Source organism: Protomyctophum parallelum (assembly GCF_964188405.1).
Source record: "Protomyctophum parallelum genome assembly, chromosome: 23".
NCBI classification, from domain to species: Eukaryota; Metazoa; Chordata; class Actinopteri; order Myctophiformes; family Myctophidae; genus Protomyctophum; species Protomyctophum parallelum.
The window spans coordinates 20,608,063-20,631,925 of NC_139715.1; the positions used below are offsets into that span (position 1 = coordinate 20,608,063).

Below are 23,863 nucleotides of genomic sequence, written 5' to 3' on the forward strand. Positions count from 1 at the left end.
TTCATCATCTGCATTACTTAATTTACAAGAAGTCTACACAATTGGAGAATGTAGAAGAATTGTTATTTTGATCAACGTTTGCCTGTTATCTCTCTTTATGGTACCACATCAATACAGCATGGAACTGTGGACAAAATCTTAACCAACGACAACATCGTATTCCACGTTTTTGGGTCTGAGAGACTCATTCTCATGGGTGGTCAATAAATAAAGGACCATGATATGAGAATTGTTGAAAACCAGTGCAATGAATTACTAGAAATATAAATTGCAAAAAAGGTGATATAAGTGATATAATTTGTTTACTATACTAAGCTATAATGATGAAATGTCCTACCTGTCTTCTTCTCAGGGCATCAGTGACGGCGTGCCTCTGGTTAAGGCAGTCGTACCCAAGAACCAGTCTCACTCCTTCATCACGCAAGGCAGCCCTGACACCATGGTGAGCCTATAGGAATGACAGCGATGATTAGAATAATGTGGATTTGTTTATGTAATGATAAACTATTAATACTTACTTGCATGGGTTTTCCTTCCAGGTGACGGTGAGTCGTAACTGCCTGGTGGGGACTCACGGCTGGCTGCCTTACGACAAGAACATCTCCAACTACTTCACCTTCCTCAAGGACCCCACCGTGGCCAACCCCAAGTAAGAGTCCTCACTTCTCTCTCTGGGGGCTCTCTGTCGCCTCACGGCCAGAAGGTCCTGGGTTCGATTCCCGCTGGGGGCGGTTATGGGTGCTGGGGGGCGTGTTCTCTCCTCCGCGTCATCAGTGCCCATACCCTGGGTGGGGTTGGCAAAAGGGCCTTTCTGTGTGGAGATTGCATGTTCTCCCCGAAAAAAGAGGTTTTAAAAATTGTGGGATGAAATTAAAGTCCTCTAGAGACCACTGCTGTTTTTTAAATAGTTCCAAAGTGTGAAAACTACTGGTTTAGAAGGCCTCGGCCTCAAGTCATTTTATACATGGTCTGCTGCATGCATTCCTACTGTATGTATTTTTTCTCTCTCCCTCTCCAGGACCCAGCGGTTCCTGTCCGGTCCGTTCTCGCCCGGCGTGGAGGTGACGGCCGCTCTCTTCGTGGTCTCGCACGACGGCAAGCTGCTGTTCAGCGGCGGTCACTGGGACAACAGCCTGCGAGTCACGTCCCTGGTCAAGGGCAAGAGCGTGGGACAGCACATCAGACACATGGGTGCGTATGTAGGGCGGGGGTGGGCAACTTTCACAACGGAGAGGGCCACTGTACTTCCAAACTCACTGCAGAGGGCCACTGTACTTCCAAACTCACTGCAGAGGGCCACGTTGCATATTATTACTGTCAAAAACAAACGAACAAAAACAGCCGATCTACGAGCTCAAAACGTGTCGCGGGGCGTCTGCGGTTTAATCCTAATTCATTCAATTTAATCTGACAAACGGTGTTATTTATGTTAATAGTAGGGCTGTCAAATAACTTGAGTTAATTAATTTTTGGAAATTAATTTGATTAAAGAATCTGGATGTGGAGAAAAACACAAGTCGGTTATTGCCATAAAGATCACCCTGGCATCCACCTGATGATCTGTTTTCTTATTATTGCAGACGTGGTGACGTGCCTGTCGACGGACCACTGTGGCATCCACCTGATGTCTGGATCCAGAGACACCACCTGCATGGTGTGGCAGGTGCTGCAGCAGGTTGGTCTCTTACTGTAGGGCAGGGGTGGGAAACTGTGACGATGGAGAGGGCCACTATAGTTCCACAGAATCCACACTCACTCCAGAGGGCCACTATAGTTCCACACTCACTCCAGAGGACCACTATAGTTCCACACTCACTCCAGAGGGCCACTATAGTTCCACACTCACTCCAGAGGGAAACTATAGTTCCACACTCACTCCAGATGGCCTCTATTGTTCCACACTCACTCCAGAGGGCCACTATTGTTCCCCACTCACTCCAGAGGGCCTCTATTGTTCCACACTCACTCCAGAGGGCCACTATTGTTCCCCACTCACTCCAGAGGGCCACTATTGTTCCACACTCACTCCAGAGGGCCACTATAGTTCCACACTCACTCCAGAGGGCCACTATTGTTCCACACTCACTCCAGAGGGCCACTATAGTTCCACACTCACTCCAGAGGGCCACTAGATCCACACTCACTCCAGAGGGCCACTATAGTTCCACACTCACTCCAGAGGGCCACTATAGTTCCACACTCACTCCAGAGGGCCACTATAGTTCCACACTCACTCCAGAAGGCCACTATAGTTCCACACTCACTCCAGAAGGCCACTATAGTTCCACACTCACTCCAGAGGGCCACTATAGTTCCACACTCACTCCAGAGGGAAACTATAGTTCCACACTCACTCCAGAGAGCCACTATTGTTCCACACTCACTCCAGAGGGCCACTATAGTTCCACACTCACTCCAGAGGGCCACTATAGTTCCACACTCACTCCAGAGGGCCACTATTGTTCCACATTCACTCCAGAGGGCCACTATTGTTCCCCACTCACTCCAGAGGGCCACACTGCATATACTGTTGTAGCAAAAATAGCACCTCAAGAGAACTTGTAGCTCTGCAATTTTTTGCTATATTTGAATAGAAATTCAGATTTTTTTTAAAACAGTAACTCTTGAGAGCGTAACATTAAACCAAATGGACCTTCACGGGTCCATTGCGTTCATATTGCGATTTATTGCGATTTTTTCCCCCCTCACGTCTTTCTTTGCTTTTATTATATAATAACATTTTTAAACAATTCTAAACAATCGCGATATATATAAATTTTTCGATTTTCCCACTCCTAGTCTAATGCCTTGCCACTGTGGTCACATTGCTGTTTCGTGTGTGTGTGTGCGTGTGCGTGTGCGTGTGCGTGTGCGTGTGCGTGCTACCAGGGGGGAACTCCAGTGGGCTTGTGTCCCAAGCCGGTGCAGGTGCTCTACGGGCACACTGATGAGGTGGTCAGCGTCAGCATCAGTACAGAGCTGGACATGGCAGTGTCCGGTTCACGGGTAAGAGGACGCACACACACACACACACACACACACACACATGAAAGACATGGGTAAAAGATTCCAAGCCCTCAGGCTTGGCATTATAATATTAACCCATTTTGGACTGAGGTCGATTCAAAAAAGCCTTCAAAATCCTAAAAGAATTCGGGAAAAACCCATGTTTCTGTGTCAGCGGTGTTCAACCTTTTTCATGTCAAGGACCCCCAGAACTATCTCTATTGGGCCACGGACCCCCATCTCAAAATATGTAGTTCCATTGACCCCCCAGAAGCCAATATTTTAGTTAAAAATGTTCGCTCTGAAATATATATTCAATGATTTGCGACACATTTTCACCACTTAAAAAAATAGCAGACCTACAAGCTCGTAGCGCGCCACTCGGTGGCGCGCTATGAGCTTGTAGATCTGCTATTTTTCAATAGCTAAATTATAACATAATGTTTAAAACATCAAAAGGGGTTCCCAACTTCCCGCCCAAAATGGGTTAAAGTGAGTGAGAGCAACCAACTGATGCACTCTGTTCAAATAGCTTGTGGACTCAATGGGGTGGAAAAGTGATTTTTGGAGTGGAGACTCAGTGGAGTGGGAAATGAGAGATAATAGGTGTTTTAGTGAGCTCCATGCGTAGTATATATGGGCAGCATGCATCGCTCTGTAATTTAACTTTGGACATGAAGTGTAACATCCAGTAATTATGGGATTTAGAAATGCAGACTCCGTTTTTTGGCATCCGGAAATGGGATGTCCAAAACGGTAGTTCTGAAAGCTGTGCGCATTTTAAGGGGAGATCTAAACGCAATGAATGGTGACAGCAGTGGTGTAAAGTAATTAAGTACATTTACTTAAGTACTGTACCTAAGTAAAATGTTGAGGTATTTGTACTTTACTTGAGTATTTCCAATTTCCAGTACTTTTACTTCTGCTCCACTACATCTCAGTACCAAATATTGTACTTTTACTCCACAACATTTATTTGAAAACTTTAGTTACTTTATAGATTTTGATTATTACAAAACGTACATTAACACACGTATATACATTTCGTATATTTGAAAAATAGCCGAACTACAAGCTTGTAGATCTGCTATTTTCAAAAAGATTGTTATACATTTGAAAACTTGAAATGCGACATTCTGCACATGGAGTACTTTATACTTTTGGTACATGTTTTTTCCCTCAATTACATTGTGAATTCCAGACTTTTACTTGTAACAGAGTATGTCTACATTGTCCGTATTGATACTTTCAAGTAAAACATTTGAGCACTTTTTCCACCACTGGGTGACAGCCTGTAGTTAAAGCAGAAACGCATTGCTTGAGTGTACCACAAGTAGTTTAGCATGAGGGCAGTGTACTGTAGGGAAAGATATTGGTTTACATTCTCTTTGTGCATTGATTAACGTAATACATTAGTCATAAGTCACTGATCTAGCAAATTAACTCCGGGTTGACGTAACTGAGTTATTGATTGCTAATGCCCTGGGCAATATTGGAATAGGTTGCAAAATAAGTTGCTAAATCAATCACTGCATATACAGTATATGATTGTGTGTGTGTAGTGTGTGTATGTGCGATTGTGCGTGTGTGTCTGTGTGTGTGCATGCGTGCGTGCACGGCGGCGGTTATGCAGTGTGTTGTCCTAGTACGAAAACCGCGGAAAATTGATGTTCTACCATCTCACATGGTGTGTGAGGTTTAAAGAAGAAATGAGCTTTCTGAAAGTGTCTTCAAAATAGGGATGTACGGGTTAATGTGGTTAATACAGTACGTCTTCTCCCTGGGGGGGAGAAGACAGCTTTAATGCCTCAATTCGATTCCCTGCTGGAAGCCCCAAAACATCGACATAATAATAACCAGAAGCTCGACCCTCGCTCTAGCGAGTTTTATATTAATAGTGTGTGTGTGTGTGTGTGTGTGTGTGTGTGTGTGTGTGTGTGTGTGTGTGTGTGTGTGTGTGTGTGTGTGTGTGTGTGTGTCCCATCAGGACGGGACGGTGATCATCCACACGGTGCGTCGGGGTCAGTACATGCGATGCCTGCGTCCGCCGTGCGACAGCACGCTGCCGCTGTCCATCCTGCACCTCGCCGTGTCCTGGGAGGGACACATCCTCGTGCACACCTGTCTGGAGGGCAAGGCCACGCTCAAGGTACACACACACACACACACACACACACACCTAGACAGTGGGTGCAGGGCCAATAAGGCAATTATGGAAGGAGGTATAGGGCCCGGCACACCATTCTATTGGTAAAGAATTACTTTATTGAATAAATAGACAGACAACGTTTCGATCTTGGTCAGTATACAGATGCACACGTTTCATCACTTTTATCCACTTACCTCAGATTGAGTCCTGAGTCCCATTACTTCTGAGGAGCCAGAATTGTGACAGAGTATACAAAATATACGTATATATACCATTTACATAGAATACATCATAATATTAAAAGCATTACTTAAAAAACTTTTTTTCACTCTAGTAGAGACTCCAGTACCACATTATCCCATGAGTGTGGACATAGAACAATTGAGCCTGAACACCATAAGTACAGAATAACTAGTAAGGGTCCATTTGGATATAGGAGGGTTCATATAGGTCCCTCTAGTGGTGACTCAGGATGCAGATACACAGAAGCAACTCACTTGGGCACTTTTTCCATAACACACACACACACACACACACACACACACACACACACACTCTCTCTCTCTCTAACATGGTAACTACTGCAATGCCACACTTGAGGTACCCAAACAGACAATCATGCGCTCTCACCATAGGCTCTCACACTACATGGTGCCCAATTGACCATATAGAGGGTATGCGCATGCTTAAAGGTATATTCAGTGATTTCACTTAATTCAAATATCACTTATTTTTTTGTTTTGTTGTGATAATCCTCCCTACTATAGAGTGTGCTGGCCATATAAGGAGTTCCTCCCTGTCCCCAGTTAACCCCTGGGGGTCAAAAAACCTTAGGTTTCGTTTTTGACTCTCTATCCTGATTGGACGAAAGCCTGGGTCCCACAGCCAAAAACGAAACCTAAGGTTTTTTGAGTGAAATCACTGAATATACCTTTAAAGTGAATGGCACATCGAGTGCCAAAGCAACATGCAAAGTGAGTTTAACATTGTTTAATGTCGTTTAATGCAATCAGATATGACTTTTCTGTGTGGATGTATGGGCTGTCAAGGCCAGAAAGTAGTTTCTTGCCACTCAGTAGGCGTTCCTGCATAACTTCCTAGTTTGATGATGTCACGCGCATACCCTCTATTGCAGACCATCTTGCCATTAAGTTAATGGCAGGGTGGTAACTATAGCAATTTGCCATTAACAGCCCATAGATTCCAAACAGAAAAGTCCCATCGGCATTCCACTCCTGGGTGTGTTGCAGAAGTAGAATTTACCCATATTTGTTTTATTTTTATTTTTATTATATATTTGTCTTGTTTTGGTACCAGGTCTTTGTTCACACTCCCTCTAGTATTGTGGCTGTGGGTGTCGCTCACTTTTGTGAGGTAGTCAGACAGGTGTGGCAGGTACTGGGGGCATTGAGGGCGAGGCTGCATTTACAATTTTGAATGTCAGACCCATTTTCAATTGCTTAAAACCCATTTTGGACGGGAACCCCTTTTGGTGTTAGCATTATGTTATGCTTTAGCTAAAAATAGCAGATCTACAAGTTAATCGCGCGCCACCGAGTGGCGCGCTATGAGCTTGTAGATCTGCCATTTTCGAAAAATCAAAGAACGATTGACACAGAAACATAGCTTTTTCAGAAAACTGTCAGGATGTAGAAGACATTAATTTTTAGAATCTGATCTCAGGTCAGAATGGGTTAACTCTGTCTTCTACACGGAGCCAAAATGAGATGTAAAATGGTGTGATGGGCCCTCATCCAGCTGTGTTGTCGCTCCCTCCCTCCCTCCCTCCCTCCCTCCGCAGGATAAGAACGCCCTCCACCTGTACTCGGTCAACGGGAAGCACCTGTGCAGCGAGACGCTGAAGGAGCAGGTGACGGACATGTGCGTGTCGGGGGAGTATGTGGTCATCGGCAGCGAGCAGGGCTATCTGTCCATCCGAGACCTCTACAGGTAACCGTCTCCTGTGTGTGTGTGTGTGTGTGTGTGTGTGTGCGCGTGCACGAGTTTGCATTTGCGTGTTCATAGAGCTGGATAGAAACCTTCCACTGTGTGTATTTAGTTTGCCTTACGGGATATTACATTTCTTGTATATTATAATATTGCCGTTAGGGTAGGGTAGGTACAGTCCAGGATTTGTAGTAATCCTGGTCTCTAAACTGCCTCCTCCTGGCCGGCCGGGGGCGCCTGAAAAGAACTGGGTTGGAATAACGTGTACCTTCCATGTGCTACGTCCCCCCCCCCATTAAATGAATGGAACCTTTTGGGTCTATTTGGTTTTACAAGACATCTACATAGTTAGAGAATGAAACTATCCAACGATAACACAATGATTTTGTTTTGGGTCAGAAAGTCTAAATGTCATCAAATGGTGGTCCATGGTAGAGCCCTGCGCGGGAGTGATTTATTGATCCTGTTCCCGCCCGCTCCCGTTGAATTTCAGACCAATCCCGCCCGCAGTGACCGCCTGTCCGCCGCTCCAGCCCCCAACAAAAAAAAAATCCATTGGGATCGGAGAAAAGAAATACATTTACCCAAACAGTTGCTGAGATTGAGCAGGCGTGCATGCACGAGAGAGGAGTTATGTGTGTGAGGAGCTGGTCACAGATAGAGGGAAAGTGTTATATTAGGCCTATTATTTATGCTATATACATATTATTATTGTGTCACAGTCTCACAGTCACAGACATTGCGCAGCAGCGTGCACATGCATGCTGGGTGGGGAGAGAGAGAGAGAGACTGCGTGTTAAAAACCAAATATACTCATCGTTGTGTTCTGTTTCACGTTATTGCTGAGTGAGTGAAAAGGGGTTTAGAAGCGAAAATGTCCATTGTGGGGAAAAGGAACTCGATCCACGCATGCACTCAGAGTGATTAGCCTACTAATGATTGACAGGTGCGGCCGCTTTGGGAGCGTGCCTGATGATGTCTGTTGGAGAGAGAGTGAGACTGACTCCACGGTGCTTGTCCAGCGCATGGAAATTATACCTTCTCATCCGACATTTATATTTAGCTAAACTGTAGGCTATATAAGCTCTGTATCTGGTTAATTTTGGGAGGATGCGGAATTCGCTGTTTTATTTTTGACCGCCCGTGCCCGCCCGCAGGAATTTTAATACCGCCCGCGACGCCAACATTTACGTTGGGTCGCTGCGACCGCCGCGGGCTCCCATTCCAGTTGCAGCCCTCTAGTCCATGGCTCAAATGCTGAAAGAATAATGGCCCTTGATATGAAAAAGGTTGAAAACCACTGCAATAGACAATAATTGACAAATGTGTTACTAAAATCATGGGATAAAAAAATTAAGTATAATATTAACGTTGTTTTCTTTCTGTCTCTCTTGCATATGCATGTGCACGTGGTGGCGTGGCTCAGCCTGGCGCTGTGTGCGGCGCCCATGGCCATGCGCGTGCCCGTACGCTGCGTGGCGGTCACCAAGGAGCAGAGCCACGCGCTGGTGGGCCTCGCCGACGGCAAGCTGATCATCGTGGGCGTCGGCAAGCCGGCGGAGGTAAAGGCTCAGAGCTCCCTGAGGAACTACATCGCCCAGAGCCTGGACGGCTCGCCGCTCATGGCCAACCCGCTGATGGCGCCGCTGCGCGTGCGCTCGCCCGCGCGCCTGCTGCACCCGCAGCGCTGACCAGCAGCTGGCGGTCGGGGCCTGCAGATCTGTAGACCAGTGATTCTCAAACTTTTTCATGTTCAAGGACCCCCAAATTGACACTTATTAGCCCGCAGACCCCCCCATTTGAAAAGATGTGCCAGGGACCCGTAAGAGAATATGTGTATGGCTCTAGCTGTAACCATTTTAATTTCAAGGACGCCCAGTTTTGACATGAAAACAAATGTTGAAGAAGTAGTGAAAATAGCCGATCTACGAGCTTTCGCGCACGTTGCGAGCTTGTAGATCTGCTATTTTCATTTTTTCACTAGTTTGGGACCCGGGGCAAACATCTAATATCTCTTTTGGGTCACAGGCTAAAAAGTTTGGGCACCACTGTATTAGGCCACGGACCGCATAACTCAGAGAGTGTACAAATGGAACCAAACGGACCCATTTTACCCTGGCATAGTTACAGACCTGTAAGGGTCCATTTGGTTCCTAACTATCAGGATCCCCCACTGCTGTATAGACGCTATAGAGCGACAACACACAAAACACTCATAGACAAGAAGTTGTCTACTTGGTCTAACAACAACACGCACACGCACACACACACACACACACACACACACACACACACACACATCTCAGTAACAGACATTCCATTAGCTTGCCCCGGTATATGCTGTGTCTCCCGTCCCAAATTATGACTGTGATTTAGAAACGATGTGTGCTTTAGACGTTTCCCTCGCCCCCTGCTGATGTACTGTATATAGTATGAAGAATAATTTGAGCCGTAGCCTTACATTATATATAGGGTGACCCCGTGACCCCATCCCTGTCCCCATTGGTTGTTTACCTGAAGTGTCATGATTGGAACTGTGAGACTGAAGCCTGTTGCTATGAACCTAGTCTCGCGTAGCCAGACACCTATTCCACAATCTCCGAAAAAAGACTAAACGGAAGTGGGGAGGTGTTCACTTCCGCTTTCCGATGTATTGCTTACTCATGATCAGAGCTTCCGTTGCTCCAGACCAGACGTATATGTACGTGTATGACGGAAGCATTTGAAAATTGTGAGAGGCAACAGTCTGGCCCGCGAGACTACTATGAACCTGTGTAAAAAGAAATAAGCTGTGAACCAGAACGAACATCAATGAACGTTTCCACAGACTCAAAGCCATATTAACCGCAATGTTATCATTATGTCTAAATAATACACCTTAACCTTTTTAATATACGATAGCCGCAGTTATGGCCAAGTAGAGGAGTTCAGATTTGCCACTTAAACCCGATATACTTTGTTTTATGTCAAATAACAAAAAGATTGCCTTTCCACAAGCTCACGTATGAGCTTGTAGATAGGGTATTATCACTGAATGTTCTGGCAATTGTTTGTCTATTTTTTTGCTGAAAGTTGGTCTATTATTCCCTGCGCAATAGGGTGTCTCTAGGCTTTTGTGGTTCAGTGTTCATTTTGAAGACTAAAAGACTAAGGTTTTTGATATTTAGTCGACTAAGACTAGACTAAGACTAAACAATTTCTGAAGACTAAATAAGACTAAATGGTGTGTTCTTCAAAAGACTTAAGACTAAATCAAAATCTGCTGACAATATTAACACTGATGTGGTTGATGGTTTTTACGTTAAACAGTAGAGCAGGGTTAGTTAGCGGTGCATGCTAGCTCCACGACGCTGCTTCCTGCTTCCTCTCACATCTTTACGTTCAAATTAACCCACGACAAAGTGACTCCAGCTTTGATTACGTTCATTTCTTTTTGGCTTTTTAGACTGTTTTGGTCAATGAATTTACCAATCACTCATCAATCAATCATCTCCCTCCCTCCTTTTTTCCCCCCTCCCTCTTTATTTCTTGTCCTGTATGTTTTCATCACGGCTTTCCTCCTCTCCCCCGACTTCCTCGTTGTCCTCCTCTTCCTCCACTGCTCTTCTCAGATGCGTTCGGGCCAGATCACCAGGAAGCTGTGGGGCTCCAGCAAGAGGCTGACCCAGATCTCCTCAGGGGAGACGGAGTACCATGCCCCCGAAAACAACCACAACTGATTCCACACTACACCCCCCCCCTGCCTGCCTGCCTCCTTGTTTCCCCCAACGTCTCTCCCGCCATAAGTTCACACATTTTTCTCGAGCCCCGTCGGGGGGGGGGGGGGGGTCACCCTAATCATCAGATCGTCTCATATTGATTGACCTCCCACTGTTTTTGTTTGTTTTCCTTATCACTGCTTGTGTGTGCGCGTGCATATTCTTGTGCATTTGTGGGTTGGACATCCGCATGTTGTTTGTGTGCAGGGCGGGTTGGGACCGACTGACTAGCGCAGGCGCTGTGGGTTCAGGTCCCAACAGGCCTTACAGCACACGCATCCACCCCCAGAACCACGTCTGACCACGCCGCACATCTGTTCATCATCAGCGTCCTCATGGTCATAATCACAGCACCTGCAACGTGTCGTTGCGCCGACCTAAATCGCCAAGAAACTTGGTCTTGGTGCTCGGGAGCTGTCTGGCAGCGAGCGTGCGTGCACGTGTGTCTGATTGTTCTCAAGTCTACGCAATACGCGTCCATGTTGAAATGCCAGTGGCCTTTCTCAGTTCGTTCTCTTGGCCTTCGGCGAGGTTTCTCCAATGCTGCCTTATGCGCTGAGGCTCACATCCCTGCGTGTGTGTGTATGTGCAATTCTCATTTGTTTTGTTTTATTGTGAAATTGTCTTTGTTACTGATGTTTGTTCATTTGTTGTTGTTGTTGTTTTTCGGCAAGGGCATGCACGCGGCCAAGTGCATTTCTTTGTTTCCACCACGTGACGTATCGAACACACGCTGCAACATTCACACGTTGTCGTCGTTGCTCGCGACCTTGATTTAGCCGACCGTGGGCATGAGATGAACGTCAAGAGAGAGAGATTACATAGAAACATTTTAATAACGCCACATCATCACACACTACACAGAGCCAAAGAGGTCAATCTCCCCTCTGTACTTCCTCATGACCTTTAGCCACACACACACGTCATCATAGTCAAATATTAAAATGTATTTGAATCCATTTATTTATGATTAACGGCTGCTTTGTTTTTTTAAGTCGCGTTTTGTCTCAAGAGCAACTTGACGACATTACAGTATATATGTTCTCTACAACAGTACACGTCAGGTCATTTCTGCGGCATTCTACGTCCTCTAAACCTCTCCATGCTTCACTCTCGCTAAAGTGAATGGGATGGAAGTGGGGATCACTTTTAAGGGCTTAGTGAGATGTCGGCATTACCAGCAATATGGTTTGTTCCTCTCTGGACTTTGGTGTCCACACACTGAGCTTGGTCTCTCAAAGCAGTCTTCCTTAACATTCTAACAGCAGGGGGCAGTGTGTGTGTGTGTGTGTGGGGGGGGGGGGGGGGTGGTTAAGGGTTAAGGCCTGAATAGGCCTTAATCTGCATAGAGTCCCTCTCCAGCTAACGTCAGCTGTTATCATTGCCTGAAGTTTTCTTCAAGCTTTATTTTTTCTCATTTTATTTAATTTGTTCTCCCCCACCGCCTCCTTCGTCTCTTGCTCATTTGCTCACTGCGTTTCTTTTGGCAGTTCCACCCACGCAGTAATTAGCGTTCGTGGACTGACGTCGAGGTGAAAGTTCGCATCTCCACATGTTGTCGACGCGGTTTATCTCGCAACGCTCGATTTATACTTCATAGCGAGCCGCCGCGTTGCGCGCCGGAAAAAGCCGCTCGACAAGCTCACGACGCAATGAACGCATTGTGAGCTTGTCTGTCGGACATTTTGTGGCGCAACAAAGTGGGCTATAAATAGGGCTTATAAGAGACTGCGAGCACGATTTATTTTGTACGACGCTCTAACTGTTCCAACACATTTGCACAGATACTACAGTGTGTTCACACCACTTCCGTGTGCGTGTGCATTTGTGAACACACAGAAATGTTTGTACATCTGTTCATTGTTTGTTTGTTTGTTTTTTTTATGCCAAAGACTTTATTTCATGATTGATTTTACGACGGCATTACAATGTGTATACATACGGTGCTGTGTCTATAATCAACATAACATTGCAGTCAGAGCCTCCGTACCTTTTATCGGACACAGTGCTTTTGTTACCGTCTATCTGATTGTTTCTTTGTTCAGAATGTTTTTTTTAAAGCGTCACAAAAATGTACCGGATGCTTTATTATGAAGACCAACTGTGTTCTTGTAAAGAGATTTTCTCTATTTTCTTTCTGCTCATTTTGGTTGGTATATGTACAGTAGGACGGACAGTAGGCTTTTCCAAAGTTTATTTCTTTCTCGTGCGTTTTATTTGTCATTCAGACATGAGAGACCACTGTCGGAAGCTTTTTTTTTGGGGGGGGGGGTCTCACTTCCACTACCGCACCAAAACAAGAGTGCCTTTTGTTCCCCGGTTGGTGTGTTTTAGTTTTTGCCTATAGACCGATTCACAGAGGGGTGCCCTGGGCGCGGCCATTAATGAGGTGTAATCCATGGAGCAGGTGCTCCGTAGGCCAGGTGTAGCTAATCAGTGCTGCTGCACTTAATGGTACACCTCAGTAATGGCCGCACCCAGGAAACCCTCTGTGAATCGGTCTATAGAAGTAGGTTCTTCTCAACATTGAAGGTTATTTTCGCCTGCCTGAAGTTTAAAGTAAAGCAGCATTCCAGCAGAGAACACCCAACGGTTTTAATGGTGACCAGATATATATATATATATATATATATATATATATATGAATTAAAACCCAAATCTAAATCCATGGAAAAAGTACTAGTTTTAGTCTTAACCCATTCTGACCGGGCACCCATTTTGGTGTCGGCATTATGTTATGCTTTAGCTATTGAAAAATAGCAGATCTACAAGCTCATATCGCGCCACCGAGTGGCGCGATACGAGCTTGTAGGTCTGCTATTTTTGAAAAATCGAAGACACTTTTAGAATCTGATCTCAGGTCAGAATGGGTTCATAATGAAACTGTCAGGATGTAATAGACATTTTTAGAATCTGATCTCAGGTCAGAATGGGTTAACAGTAGCTCCGTTCTCTGTGACTGTCACCAAAATGGATGTGTGTGTATATCTGTGATTATTTATGAATACAGTATATAATGTACAGCATGATTTTTATTTTGATGTATTTGAAATGTACTTTTTGCACTTTCCAGGTACTAAATTGTAACAGATTGTTTTAACTGTCTCCCTGACCTGTACAGACAAATTGCTTTGTATACACAAGTGTAAAATGATCATTAAAAGTGCTGTCTAAATTTAAACAGATGTAAATTCTGTTTTGTTCTGCGTTCTGCATGCATTGTGAAGGGAGTTCATGTAGGAAATGAACGCATTTAAATTAATTAATTAATTTCCAGCACCACTAACCACTACAGTTAACTCTGAAAAATATTTATGTGCTACTATTCCTGTTGATAATAATGATTTCACAATGATAATTGTGTAAAGTATATACTTAAATACCAACCTGTATTTGTATATTGTATGTATCTCTGTTTCCAGAATGTTAAACTGAGGCCATCATTTTATAGGAAGGGTCGGAAATCATCTCTTTACTAAGTAACAATTTGTTTTTTATGCATTTGTTTCCCTATACCTATAGGTCTACAGTACGTGCGGGCTGACGAGACAATATTCACAAGTTCACACGTACAGTACATGGCACTGAACTGAAACCTGAACAAAGCATAGATATACTGTACATGTATACACAATCCATTTGGAATGCTCTGGGTTTTATTAGAAGGTATGCTTTCTGGTCCAGCCCATAATGAAATAGCCAGTGCTGGTTGATTTGCAGCAGAACATGTACAGTAGCCTCGGAGACCCTGCAGGCGATTTACAAGAACATGCAGTGGTTATAGAAATGATTGATCACCAAACGTATTTAAACGGCCATAAGACACATTTCGTGCTGTGTGTACTACAGTATATGTATTCACACTGAGTATGGATGGAGGGGGGGTGGATTTTATGTGTTATATCTGTGTTCATTTTACTGTAAGTGATAATTACAGATGGCACAAAAATATCACATTTTGCACAGCAATCATCTTAAGATCTGAATAGCTCGTGTGTGTATGATCTTCAATAACAATTCCACTCTGTGGTGTGTGTGTGTGTGTGTGTTCATGCTGCCGTGGGGTAGGAACCGATGTTGTGAAGTTCATGCTGCCGTGGAGTAGGAACAGATGGATGCTCTCTTCAGCTCACAGCTCACCGCTGTCCACCAGCTCTCCTCTGTGGGTTAGGTTGAATGACAAACAAATAGAGTGGTTATTAGGAGACATTGTTATGCATATACTGCAGTGTTTCTCCAATGTTTTAATTTCAAGGAGGAACCCCTCTTTTATATCATCTCTGGGACCCCCAATAAGCTGTAAAGTCCTTAGAGTAAATTTATGTAGGCTATAAATGGAACCAAATCAACCAAATAGACCTGGCTGTTCTACAGACTGTTCCTAACTAGCTGGGGACATCTTTGAACCCTGCTGGGGGTCCCCACATCCCACCTTGATAAGCTGTGTCTTACTTTATGACATTTCACATGCTTTTGTTTAAGGTTTCTTCTTAGTGTTAAATAGAATAAAGCCTTCTATTTATTCTATGCTTTCTGGAAGTTACTGCGGTGCTATAGCTATAGACTTGAAGCAAAGTTATTTTTGGCGAGTGACACAGTATTAGTCCCATGAATTAAGCTGTTTTACCTCAAGCTAGGATATACTTCTGCCAAGAGTCTTGCAGGACGTTAATTATGTCTAGTGATAATGTACAATAATAATATTGCGCATGCAGTACTTTCATCTACCGGTGTCTTCCATGTCACGTGGCAAAGGTCACCACAATGCAGCTGTTAATCAGAATCTTATCAGCTGTTCCACTGCATGGTTTAACTCCTATCTACCAATGTCCCTCCCATCATCGTCCAATGTATAACCCAGTTTAATCAGGCTGCAGGAGACCAAGGTGTTATGTCACAACACGACACACTTGCATAACCGAACAGCGGAACAGCCATGAAAAATGTTAAATGCATAGGCAAATGGGCCAAATCACATATTGATATACTGTATATATAAGCGCTGACAACAATTCTATAAACGGCCCAAAAAAAACGAAAGTGGAGAGTATGCGAGATAGGTTTCATCGGCCATGTGCGTGCGGGTGAGAGAGTCTTACCAAGCCTGAACATCTCCAGACAGACTCGCTTGTCAGTATGAATGTTGGGGTGACCTGGCATCCAGTCACTGTACCTCCACTCTGACCCATCTATCCATTCAGCCTGCTGGTTCTGGATGAGGACAGACAGACACACGCACACACACACACACACACACATCAGTCTTGTCGTATCCTATTCTCACGTAGCTTGAATATGAAATGGGCTGTATTTCACTCATACATACGCTACATACTTGACACCCACAACGTTTTAGGGCCCTATTTTCCCCAGTGCCTTACCACTTATCCCTAAGGGAGCAGCCAGACTCCTGACCGGCACCAGAAGGAGAGATCACATCACCCCTGTCCTGGCCTCTCTCCACTGTCTGCCGGTCCGGTTCAGAATCCAGTTCAAAACCCTCCTGTTTGTTTACAAAGCCCTTTGTTGGGCTGGCCCCCTCCTACATCACCGACCTCCTATCCTATCCCCCCTCTACCAGGACCCTCAGGTCAGCAGACAGGGGTCTCTTAGGGGTTCCGCACACAAAGAAGAGGCTCAGGGGCGACCGCGCCTTTGCTGTCTCAGCCCCCACTCTGTGGAACAGCATTCCCCTCGCGGTTAGGTCTGCGCCCTCCGTTGGGTCTTTTAAATCACAACTTAAAACATTTTCATATTCACCGACATGATGTTGCACCTTTCCTTTTAGATTATTCTGTCCTATATGTCTGTTGTTTTATTATTGACGTCTTCTGCACTGAATTGTATTGTATTGTATTGTATTGCATTTGTGAAGCACTTTGGTACAATGAGAGTTGTTTTTAAATGTGCTATATAAATAAATTAGATTTGATTTGATTTGATTTAAACTTCTTTGCCTTTTTTATTATTATATTTTTTTACTATTTTGAAAAAACATTTTTGAATAGTTCAAATAGCAAAAGCTGTAGATCGGTTAGTTGAACCATTTTAAAGTGTTTTCAAAATGGTAAAAAAAAAAAAAAAAGGCAAAGAAGTTTAGGGAGCTTCATGGTTTGAATGAACCTCAATTTGGAATTAATTTAATGATTGCCTATAACAACTGTCCTTGTCGAGACGACTATTAAAAGCATTTAAAAGGTCAGCACATCAAAGTCTGGCTCTGTTGATAACTTATCTGACAAACTGAACGAATGGATGGCCTCCTTTCACAAGCTACAGGACAGAACATGGTTGTTAGTCTTATAGTCAAATTATACATCCGATGTACAATACTGTTTTAGGATTACTCACAATGAGTGAGGAATTTGGGGTCAGAGTGGGTCAAGTACACTGACTGCATCTGTAGAGAGTACACTCTCAGAGTTATGGGGGTCCTTGAAATTAGTGGTGGAAAGTAACTAAGTACATATTTTCTTACTTAATACTTTCACTTCTACTCCACTACATCTCAGAGGCAAATATTGTACTTTTACTCCACTACATTTATTTGAAAACTTTTAGTTACTAATTACTTTGACTATTATTACAAAACATACATTATACCCACTTCAGCCCTATATACATTTAGGCCATTTGAAAATAGAAGATCTACAAACTCACAATGCGTCGCATATGAAAACTTGAAACGAGACATTCTGCACAATGACTACTTTTACTATTGGTACATTAAGCACATTTTGACGCCGATACTTTTGTGCTTTTATGTAGTATGTAAGCTATGTACATTTTCAGTTCCGGACTTTTACTTGTAACGGAGTAGTTCTACATTGCAGTGTTGATACTTTTACTTAAGTAAAACAATCTAGTGCTTTTTCCCCACCACTGCTTGAAATTGAAAAGGAAACTTGCCTTCAACACTCCTCCCAGCCAGGTCAGCACGGGGCTGGCTGTGCCGCTCTTGGTCACCATGGAAACCAGGCGAGAATGCAGGTCACGGTCAGTCACCGATGCAAGGTCAGCATTTGGACTCAGTGCTCTGCACGAAGACTAGAGACACACACACACACACACACACACACACACACACACACACACACACACACACACACACACACACACACATGCAGGAACACACACACAACTACGTTTAGAGTTAGAATTAAGGTTAACAAGTTACACTAATGGGCCCTATTTTTGCCAGTGCCTTAGCCCTAATTATCCCTAAACTTATTTGCCTTTTTTACTTAAAAAAACCAAAAACATGTATGAATATAGTTCAAATAGCCAATCTACAAACTCATGGGTCAATGTAGATTGGCTAGATGAACAATTTTTAAATGTTTTTTCAAAATAGTAATAGAAAAAAAAAGTGGGCCCAATGTGTCTAATCTGTATAGCAATTGTATCCTCAGGAAAGAGATGATCTCTTACGTTTACAGGACAAAGAATAAATACTTTTTTTTTTCTTTTTTTTCTAAACATATCACCTACTAATATCAGACAGTAATGCGTTCATCTAATTACCTGAGCTTCCCTGAAGGCCAGTGGAATGGGGTTGAACTGGTAGCAGCGTTCATTGATGATTTCTCCATTGCATTTCTCCGTCTGTGTCCGGAACGTGGAGGTGGAGAATTCTGTGCCCTGCCTGAATCCTACCGGGAGCTGGAATGTGGACGACTCTGTTCCCTGTCTGATAGAGTCCATAGGTTCAGTTCCCTGTCTGAATGCTTCTGGGATAGAGTCCATAGGTTCAGTTCCCTGTCTGAATGCTTCTGGGATAGAGTCCATAGGTTCAGTTCCCTGTCTGAATCCTTCTGGGATAGAGTCCATAGGTTCAGTTCCCTGTCTGAATGCTTCTGGGATAGAGTCCATAGGTTCAGTTCCCTGTCTGAAACCATCTGGGATCATATTGGGTTCAGTTCCCTGTCTAAAACCATCTGGGATCATATGGATGGGTTCAGTTCCCTGTCTAAACCCATCTGGGATCATATGGATGGGTTCAGTTCCCTGTCTAAACCCATCTGGGATCATATGGATGGGTTCAGTTCCCTGTCTAAACCCATCTGGGATCATATGGATGGGTTCAGTTCCCTGTCTAAAACCATCTGGGATCATATGGATGGGTTCAGTTCCCTGTCTAAAACCATCTGGGATCATATGGATGGGTTCAGTTCCCTGTCTAAAACCATCTGGGATCATATGGATGGGTTCAGTTCCCTGTCTAAAACCATCTGGGATCATATGGATGGGTTCAGTTCCCTGTCTAAAACCATCTGGGATCATATGGATGGGTTCAGTTCCCTGTCTAAAACCATCTGGGATCATATGGATGGGTTCAGTTCCCTGTCTAAACCCATCTGGGATCATATGGATGGGTTCAGTTCCCTGTCTAAACCCATCTGGGATCATAAAACCATCTGGGATTATATTGGGTTCAGTTCCCTGTCTAAAACCATCTGGGATTATATTGGGTTCAGTTCCCTGTCTAAAACCATCTGGGATTATATTGGGTTCAGTTCCCTGTCTAAAACCATTTGGAATCCTATTAGGTTCAGTTCCCTGTCTAAAACCATTTGGAATCCTATTAGGTTCAGTTCCCTGTCTAAAACCATTTGGGATTATATTGGGTTCAGTTCCCTGTCTAAAACCATTTGGGATTATATTGGGTTCAGTTCCCTGTCTAAAACCATTTGGAATCCTATTAGGTTCAGTTCCCTGTCTAAAACCATTTGGGATTATATTGGGTTCAGTTCCCTGTCTAAAACCATCTGGGATTATATTGGGTTCAGTTCCCTGTCTAAAACCATTTGGGATTATATTGGGTTCAGTTCCCTGTCTAAAACCATTTGGAATCCTATTAGGTTCAGTTCCCTGTCTAAAACCATCTGGGATTATATGGATGGGTTCCATTTCCTGTCCTGGGATATGAAGAGAGCGTTCGGTGCCCTGTCTGAATCCCTCTGGCAGATGATAGGTTGAAGGTTTCTCCACTCTCATCCAGCCTTCACCTTTCCTCTGGGCTGGAACCTCAACTAAAAAAAGATTTGACAACTTGTATTACTTGACGTTGACTTTATGTTAATATGAAATAATTCATATATAGTTCAGTATATGCAATAGCTACAGTATTTGCTTGAAGTTTGAAAATGTTTGAAGTTGATTTCATAATTATCTCCATGGTAAAATATGCACTCTTCCTCTGACGAGACCATTAATGTGCATCAGTAATTATCTCCGCCAGGCCAGCTGGCCAGGAGGCAGAGGTTTTCAGCACATACTTCTGTTTTAGTTTGACTTGTTTTACCTAGAATGTGACAAGCATGGGGAATGTGGTATACATAACTTAATGCTCTGATTAATCTCCATTTTACTTTCTCTTACCCTCATTTGAAAGCCAGTGTCTCCTCTGCATCTCTCCAAAGCCATGGCCAAGGCGACGACGAATAGCAACTTAAACAAGGCAGTCAGAGTGGGCAGGGAGGGAACGACAGAAGGCATCATTTAGAGACTGGTCACTGTATTTATCAAATTTGGAACACTAGAGGGGCCCGTTGGGCACTGGCCTATGATGATGATGATGATGCAAGTTGGAAATGCATGCCCCACCCAGTTATTATGTCTGTGTCCCTTTTATGCCCATAAATGGAGTTCTTTGTCAGGCATGCTCAAATATGGAGTCTACGCAGATGTCAGAACATCATTGTGATGTCAGAAGAGGTCATCTCCATATACAGTATGAAGCCTGGGCAGGGTTTTGTGGCGGTTCTAGACAACCGTGGGTCCGACCGACACGACACCGGGAACTGCACTCCCTAACGCATGTGTCGGAATTGAACGGTTTCCGAGTTACGTGGATTGCAGACGTATGTACACGTACACACTACGCACAGAGATACTTGCATACAGTAGATGTGGATAGAGGTGCATAGACTAGATGAATCTCATCTCTTAATGATTCATTACCATTTAACAACAATGTTTTTTTGTTTTTTTGTTTGTTTTTTTACAGACAGAGCTAAATCAAGTGCCCTCCAACTGGTTCACATAATAAACATAAGGTTCTCATGCATGTCTGCTGAGATTTCATAAACTTGAGAGAGACTCAACCCACCAGGTAAGACTCTCCCGTCCATCTCACTAGTGTGTTCCTTCACCAGGCCTGTGTTGAGATCCATGAGGTAACGACTGGAGGGCTCGGTGCCCTGTCGAAAGCCATTGAAGGTCCGTCCACGGATGGCTGACTGTTCCGTTCCCTGATGGAAGGCATAGGGTAGACGGTGGGTGGAGCGTCTAGCGCCGAGGGCGACACTTCTTGCCCTGACCTGCACGTCTCTAGTGCGGGGGAGAGGGACAGCTTGGAGCCCTATGGGGGTCAAGTGACATTTGCAATGCATTTTCAGAGACAAACGATAGATTTTTGTTTCATCCCATGTTTATGTACTGATTTCTGTAGACAAGCAACAATGACAAGCAAACCATACACACACACACGCACGCACGCACACACACACACACACACGCACTCATGCACGCACACAGTACAATGACAACATTAGGTCTAAGTCGTGTAATAGTGCACATAGACGTGTACATGTGCACGCACGCGTATGCACACACTCTTTTGATTTATTAGGGATTGAAAATACTAATCTAGGGAGTGGCTTTTGCGCCGCTTGCTGCTCAATCATAAAACAAGAATATGCTCTAAATCTAATTGTGATAACAGCTCTTGCTTCAAGGTTCAAGGTTGTACTTTATTGTTAGGTCTACATCTTGTGTACAGTACAGGTACATAAGAGACTTATTTTGGTTTGACTTTCTTCAGACAATGCAGCTATAACAACAACAGTAGAATAATGATGAAAGAATGTACAAAGATTGCAAGAAAAGATGAGTGCGAGGAGAGAATTAAAAAGAAATCAAGAGCATCATCATACTTGACTAATACAGGTCAAAGACTAATGTCCTTCCTTACATTCATAACCCTTAATCAGTGACCAGATTTAGAACATTGTAGGCTATTATACACCTCCAAATTAGTTAGTAAACACATAGCAATACAAAACATTTGCCAGATTGAACAGCTATTTACTTTAACAAACTACATCAATCAATTACAAAATATAATTTAATATAATTGAGTTGCTACAATCCTCTTTCGGTTAAATGTTCTTAAGATTTGAGTGAACTCCAGTTACACTGAATTGAAGGTTAATCAAATCTAAGTGAAGAAGAAAAGACCATGCAGTGGCCAACATTTGACTGCCAAATCTTTACCACGCCATCAATACATTTTAGTACACACGTCAAATAGAAAAAAAGGAAAGAAATCCTTAGATAAAAAAAATAAGAAAACAGAATAACTAAATTGTGTTTGGTGAATATCTCTTAATAAACAATGAAGAGCTGGATATATTACCTGAGAGAACCAGGCACAATGCCACAAACTTCAGCATCCTGCACACACGAGAATGGACAGACACATTATTAAACACAGTTTATCATGACCTTTATCTGTTTTATCCAGAACACACATGGTGACTACTACTACTTTATCGAAGACTGACGTCGATTCGAGATGCATGTTCTGTTCCTATCCGTTCTGTTCTTGTCCTTGTCTCATATCATCTGGTCACGTCTGTGTCCAATATAGTATGTGTGTATTAAGCTTTTGAACGTGCATGTCGTCATGTTCTCTGTGCACGAGACTCAACTGAAACATCACTGAAAATACATGCATGAACATGAATACAACATAGAACAGATCGTGTGTGTGTGTGTGTGTGTGTGTGTGTGTGTGTGTGTGTGTGTGTGTGTGTGTGTGTGTGTGTGTGTGTGTGTGTGTGTGTGTGTGTGTGTGTGTGTGTGTGTCTCACCTGGGACAGCAGTGTTGCTCAGATCTGTGTAAACTGAGTGAGTCTGAGGTACAAGCCGTTCCTATAAATATCCTGCCTTGGCCATAAACCTCAACAGCCTTCATTGATCAGCCTAGATTATTGATTAATAGCCAAAGCCCCACTTCAATGCATTAGTGAACTGAGTTACAGACAGTAGGCTACTACTTAAGTTTGCCTTTAGCAGTGTTGAAAATAAGTACTAGCCTATATCTTAATTATGTAAAAGGAGAAATACTAATATAGAACTTGTCTATCATTTTGTCTAAGACAAGGATAAACTACTAAAGGATAGATTTTTGAACAAATATACAACTGAGGATACATATTTGATAGAATATACATTCAAATTGTAAATATAACAGGACCCAGACCCTATAGTAGAGGACCACGCTGTCTCTGGCTCCACCTGGCGGACAAAATAAATAATTGAACGGTCAGCTTTGACTTAAAAATGCTGTCTATGTGGTCAGATATTACAGTCGTGCTACCCTTTATTTCGACATTGAATTATTCCAACTAAAATTTCACGGGCCTTCGGCCCACTCATCCTAGCGCCACGCGTCGCAAATGGGATGAAGGCAATAGCGGGAGGGCGATACTGTTTATTTTGTTTGGTTTTTTTACTTGGAAAAGCAAACATGGCAACCCATGATGTTTTCATATATCCAGTTGCTTGGAAAGTGCAAACTTGGCAACCTGGCTGAGTGGCCCTATTGTTTGTTTTGCTTGTTTTTATTTCCGTCTAAAAGCAAGCCTGGCAAGTGGCAATGTTTCTATATACCAAGTTGCTTGGATGGCAACCTAGTGGGAATACTGTACTGTACTGTACTGTACTGTACTGTACTGTACTGTACTGTACTGTACTGTACTGTACTGTACTGTACTGTACTGTACAGTTCGGTACCATAATGTACCGTACTGTACTGTATTGTAGTATACTGGACCGTACTGTATCATACTGATTGATTGATTGAAATATTTATTAACAGTTTGTAGAATTTACAGTACATTTTAAGCACAAACTCAATACAAAGACTGTTAACTGTGAGTGGACGACCCAATTAAGCATTACACTTGTTTACAACAGGGTCCACATTGTTCAATTC

General features: G+C 43.5%; 1 protein-coding gene across 3 annotated transcripts in view; it reads left to right on the top strand.

Moving 5' to 3' along the window:
• nbeal1 (neurobeachin-like 1) overlaps positions 1-13,550 on the top strand; it is a 99,007-nt gene extending 85,457 nt beyond the window's left edge. For all 3 annotated transcript variants that reach the window (XM_083758754.1, XM_083758756.1, XM_083758755.1), the window contains 9 exons: positions 353-442; positions 540-649; positions 1,019-1,191; positions 1,581-1,675; positions 2,890-3,006; positions 4,994-5,155; positions 6,957-7,105; positions 8,529-8,664; positions 10,714-13,550. In XM_083758754.1, coding sequence (XP_083614880.1) covers positions 353-442; positions 540-649; positions 1,019-1,191; positions 1,581-1,675; positions 2,890-3,006; positions 4,994-5,155; positions 6,957-7,105; positions 8,529-8,664; positions 10,714-10,821 — 1,140 coding nt within the window. In that variant the 3' untranslated portion in view covers positions 10,822-13,550. The remainder of the gene's footprint in view (positions 1-352; positions 443-539; positions 650-1,018; positions 1,192-1,580; positions 1,676-2,889; positions 3,007-4,993; positions 5,156-6,956; positions 7,106-8,528; positions 8,665-10,713) is intronic.
• Positions 13,551-23,863: the final 10,313 nt, after the last annotated feature.